Below are 5,763 nucleotides of genomic sequence, written 5' to 3' on the forward strand. Positions count from 1 at the left end.
TCAAGAGCTTTTGTACATTGTCACCTTGAGTCTAGGGAAGTACTGTGATCTTAGGGCTACGCAAGAAATAAATTTTAGAAGTTTACTTGATCACTAATCAGTTGATGAATTTGATTATTTCTACAGAAAGATGCCGCCCTGTCGCAAAGGTTCACAGTCTTGGGTGACCTCCACAATTGAGGCCCCTACTAAGACCCCAGAAGTTCCTCTATTTGTAGAGGAGCGTGATCCTATTTCGTGCCTCCTGGACAGTCAAGAAAGACTTATTGAGGAAATCCTTTGAAGCAAAGGAGCTGGCATATCAGCATAGAGTTCTGAGCCACCTCCTACAGCGGGCATCACCTTAAATAAGTTTATGCAGTTAAACCCCCCGATTTACAATGGAGGTGTTGATCCACTAGAGACCAGTGGATGGTTATCAGATATAGAGAAAATGTTGGATACTCTAGGATGTAATGATCAGCAGAAGATAGCCTTTGCTGCCTTTATGCTTAGAGGTGAGGTGGAACAATGGTGGAAAGCCATAGAGAGACTGATAAAATCAAGGATAGGGGACGTAGTCATCACTTGGGAGTTATTTCTTGATGCTTTTGATCAAAAGCATTTTCCGGCCTGGAGGAAAGAAAAGATGGAAGAAGAATTTCTGCATTTACGTTAGGGTCCTATGACAGTGGCAGAATATGAGGCCAAATTTAATGCTTTAGCCTATTTTGTGCCCCATCAAGTTCCAAATGAAGTAGGTAGAGCTCGACGTTTCAAACATGGGCTAAATTATGCTATACGTTAGAGCTTGGAGGCAGCAGGCCTCATTCCTTATGCTGATACAATAGAGAGGGCTATGGCACTTGAGGGGGTGATTTAGGAAAAGAGGGCTATGGATGCTCGGAGATCTAAGACATAGTCTGGGAGAGGCGGGAGTTCTAGAGCTCTTTCTGCTAGCCAAAGCTTACCGTCTTCACAGTCACAACGTCGCCCTTCCTATCATCCTTATCGGGGGTTACAGTGCTAGTTCATCTATTAATCGATCTGATTCACAAGGATCTAGGGGACTCAGCCAAGCAGTATCACAGATTAGTGTGACTGGGCCATCATCTGGTGGTAGAGGAGGTGGGATGGCTAGGGGATCATTAGGGCATAGTTGGCCTTGTTATGGATGTGGCAAGTTTGGCCATTAGCTTCGTGAGTATCGCAAACCTTTCTTATGCTTCGGGTGTGGACAGCCGGGTCATATGCATCGTAATTGTCCTCGGGTCACCTCCACTTCCATCCCTACCGCTGGGGTATCTTCAGGTGCTGCTCTTTCTGGGGCCTCAACTGTTGCTGTGCGAGGTAGGGGAATTGGAAGGGCTGGACCCTCTCAGCCTGGGCGAAAGTCTAGGAATGGTTGGATCTTCGCGATGACAGAGCAAGACGCTTTGGCATCTGATGATGTGGCCATAGGTACTCTGAATTTATTTTCTCATACAGCAAGAGTTTTATTTGATCCGGGTGCCACACATTCCTTTATTTCAAGTTCTTTTGCTTGCCATGCCGATATACTAATGGAACCTTTAGAGGATATTTTGTTGATTGCCACACCAGTAGGAGAGATAGTTGTTATTGATTTTGCTTATAAATCTTGGACAATTAGCTTTGGAGATAGGGAGTTCAAAGTAGATCTTTTGCCACTAGAGCTAACAGATTTTGATGTTATCTTGGGGATGGATTGGTTAGCTGCATATCATGCCAACATTGATTGTTATAGAAAGGAAATTGTGATGAATTTAGCTGATGGGGCAGAATATAGAATTAAGGGCAATAAATCCAACAACCCTATAGAGATAATCTCTGCATTTGAAGCTTGCAGATTATTAAAGAAAGGATGCACAAGTGTCTTAGCTAGCCTGTCAGGAGATACTGATAAAAAGATCAAATTAGAAGATGTCCGAGTTGTTAGAGAGTTTCCTGATGTTTTTCCGGATGATCTCCTCGGATTACCCCCGGATAGGGAAGTAAACTTTTCAATTGATTTAGCTCCTGATACTTCACCTATTTCTAAAGCTCCCTATAGAATGGCACCAATAGAATTGAAAGAACTTAAGGTACAGTTAGAAGAACTACTATAGAAAGGCTTTATAAGACCTAGTGTCTCACCTTAGGGTGCACCTGTTTTGTTTGTTAAGAAAAAGGATGGAACACTTAGGTTGTGTATAGACTATAGACAACTGAACATCTATAAATATCCTCTACCTCGCATTGATGATTTGTTTTAGGACTTGTTGGCTAGCATCTATAAATATGTGGATGGTAGCCAACTTCATTATGCAATTGGATTGTTGATTTCTTGCCTTCTATCTTTCTTTAGACTCCTCTCTCCTCCCTCTTCACCATCCTTCCACATCTACCGTTGGCAAGGTTTCTCCTCGCTTCTAATTTCCCTCGTTTGTCGAGTCACCCCTCTTCTTTGGGATCTCGACCACTTCGCTCCCTTCATCTACTTCCCTTAATCACTTTCACAATCCACTCTCATCTCCATACCCATCCATAACCCTAACATCCATTCCACTCGTCACCACCACCATCACCCACATTATTCTATGTTTTTGTCCCTGCTATAGTTTGAATATGCAAAGAGCGTAAATACGAAAGTTGTAGATTAGGAAGTTACGGATCCAACCCAATTAGTGTCGTAATTTTTTGACTACTAGAGAATATCTGACGAATATTTTTCAATAGTTGCATGGACTGATTCCTGTAATAAATTCAGATCTTGAAAGAGACTTAGCGTAGCCTATCTTTAGTTCTAGATTCCACCAAATTTGTATCAGAGTAGGCGAACCTCAGACCTCCATTAATGGTTGAAACAAGAAAGATAACATCAACAAGGAGACCTATGGAGAGCAAATCGACAAGGAAGGATTCAATGCATGATGATCCTAACCGTGAGGCCGATTCCTTTAGAGTGACCACGGCAGGACCGAGTCAACCAACGTCCATGGGTTTGAATATGGATGAAACTAAAGGGCATGTTCCAAACATTGTTGCATATAGTTGATAACATACAAAGGGATCACAATGAATTCAAGGAATATGTCGTGAATCGATTGGGTTCGTCATCTTTTTGACGACGAACGGAGTTTCAAGAAGGACCAGCGATGGGACCCCATAGAACCGATATCCCAAAGGTCCAGGTGCGTCATATGAGTGTTAATGATCCCCTCTTACCTATGCCTTCACATCATCCCCCACCTTCATTACAAAACCCAAGATCGGTGATGATGGAACTCGAGAGGCGTGCGGTACCGATGCGCTTCATCGATGAGGAGGATTGGCACTTTGAGGATGAGGTTGATCCCTATGGAGATGGTGATGGGCGTGCTCGAGGATTTAGAGAAGGTGATCAACATGCACAAAGGTTTAGATCTGAACCAAGTATCTTTTGCGAATCTAACAACGCTATTCGGGGAGGAATCGCACGTTGGACTTTCTACGAGAGGAGATACAAGCAGATGTTCGTGCTCTATGTCCTACTACTCTTGACGGGGCCTTTGAGAAAGCCGTGAGGATGGAACAAAAGCATAGGGCTCTAAAGATGGCAGCGAAAACCAATTGGGGCAACCGAGATGGGTGGTTTGTACCTAGAACGTCGGCTAGAAATTCTGTGGTTTTAAAAATAGCGACTGCGACTAGTAGACCACGACAACCTTTGAGATTTTCTTCTGATGTTAGAGGAGGCACAAGACCCACCGTTCGAACTCTCACACCTGCCTAGGTGGAGGAAAGAAGAGCGAAGGGCCTTTGCTTTCGATGTGATGAGCGTTTCACCCCTGGTCATCAGTGTTCTAAACCTATCGGGAGTGTGATGCTTATCGATGGTCCTAAGGAGGATGATGAGGTAGTTGATGATAAAGAATGTCCAGAGGGACCCATGAGTAGACTGTTGAGGAGGGCGTGGAGGAAGATATCCAAGCCGAAATATCGATGCATGCATATTCGGGTATTTCCGCACTGAGAACATTACGGGTACATGGACTCATTAGAAAGCATTGTGTGCACATCCTCATCGATTTGGAGAGTACACACAACTTTTTAGATGAGAGGCTAGTGAGTAGATTGGGTTTGGATGCCGAACCGACTACGGAGTTTGACGTTGTTATTAGAGACGGCACGAAGCTTAGGGCGAAGAGCTTGTGTCGCCGAAGGTCACGACATCATTGTGGACTTGTATTCGTTGGCGCTGTGAGGAGTGGACATTGTCCTTGGTGCTCAGTAGTTATAGAGTTTGGGACCCGTCACATTTGATTTTTAGAGCATGTGGATAAAATATAAACAAGGAAACAAAGATGTGCAGCTATATGGTGTTCGGACTTTGTCGATTCCTGCGTGCAGCCTATGGTGGGGCTGCTTGGTGAGTATGATTTGACCTATCTTCTTTAGTTAGGACCAGTAGGAGATGAGCCTAAAATGAGTTCAGGTACTACCATTTAATTGTCTAATTTATTCGATAACTTTTCTGGACTATTTGAGGAGCCGCAGGAGTTGCCACCGAGGAGAGCGGCGGACCATCGCATAGAGATTGTACTTGGCGCTGCACCGGAGAACGTGAGGCTATATTGGTATCCACATGTGCAAAAAGAAGTAATCTCAAATATGGTAGCAGAGATGTTGGAGCAAGGCCTCACACAACCAAGTCATAGCTCATACTCATCGCCCGTGCTTTTGGTGCGAAAAAAGGATGGGACATGATGTTTTTGTGTTGACTATCGAGCACTAAACACTATTACTGCCAAGGATCAGTATTCCATTCCGGTTATCGAGGAGTTGCTGGACGAGCTTGCAGGGGCGACTATATTTAGTAAGCTTAACTTGAGGGTCAGGTATCATCAAATTAGAGTTCACCCGGTGAATGTGCACAAACTGCATTTCGAACTCCGGACGAGCATTACGAGTTTTGAGTGATGCCTTTTGGTCTCACCAATGCTCGAGCTACCTTTTAAGGCCTTATGAATGATATATTTCGGCCTCTCTTGCGAAGGTATGTCTTGATATTTTTTGACGATATTTTGGTGTATACTTGGACTAAATTAGAGCATTGGCGGCATTCAGAGAACGTGCTGAATTTGTTGGAGCAAAACCAATTAAAGATCAAGAAGTCCAAGTGTCTATGGAGAGTACCAAAGGTGGAGTATTTAGGCTACATTATTTCAACGGATGGTGTAACGGTGGATCCTAAAAAGGTTGCATGTATGGCCGCTTGGCCTATTCCTACTACTATCATCAGATTGAGAGGATTTTTGTGGCTGACTGGTTATTATTGTCGATTCATCGCTGGATATGGCAGGATTGCTGCTCCTCTCACTTCTTTATTGAAGGACTCTTTTAGATGGATGGATGAAGCCACTTCAGCATTTGAAAAATTGAAAATAGCAATGACGACGACACCCATGCTAACACTACCAGATTTCACCAAAGAATTCTTTGTTGACTATGATGCATCAGGTGTTGGCATAGGAGCTGTATTAATGCAAGAAGGACGTCTCATTGCCTATCTTAGCAAGATTTTATCACAAAAATCTCAACAATTATCGACTTATGAGAGAGAGATGTTGGTAATTCTACATGCAGTGACAAAGTTGAGGCCTTATTTGATCGGTAGATGATTCATTATCCGAACCGATCAAAGGAGCCTTCCATACTTTATGGGACAGCGCATACACACTCCGGCACAGCAGCGATGAGTCACAAAATTGTAGGGGTATGATTATGAAATTCAATACAAGAAGG

The 5,763-nt window shown here is 43.5% G+C and overlaps 1 protein-coding gene across 1 annotated transcript; it reads left to right on the forward strand.

Moving 5' to 3' along the window:
- Nucleotides 1-1,229: 1,229 nt before the first annotated feature.
- Nucleotides 1,230-2,105, forward strand: LOC140764529 (uncharacterized). Its single transcript, XM_073103133.1, has one exon. It carries the CDS (start codon nt 1,230-1,232, stop codon nt 2,103-2,105), a length of 876 nt encoding a protein of 291 aa, XP_072959234.1.
- The last annotated feature ends 3,658 nt before the right edge of the window (nt 2,106-5,763 follow it).

Source organism: Typha angustifolia, chromosome 8, assembly GCF_048772165.1.
Source record: "Typha angustifolia cultivar Huaian chromosome 8, ASM4877216v1, whole genome shotgun sequence".
Taxonomy (NCBI): domain Eukaryota; kingdom Viridiplantae; phylum Streptophyta; class Magnoliopsida; order Poales; family Typhaceae; genus Typha; species Typha angustifolia.

What these genes read in the sequence shown, in the direction of transcription:
- LOC140764529 (XM_073103133.1), top strand. Translation starts at nt 1,230, where the DNA reads ATGCATCGTAATTGTCCTCGGGTCACCTCCACTTCCATCCCTACCGCT.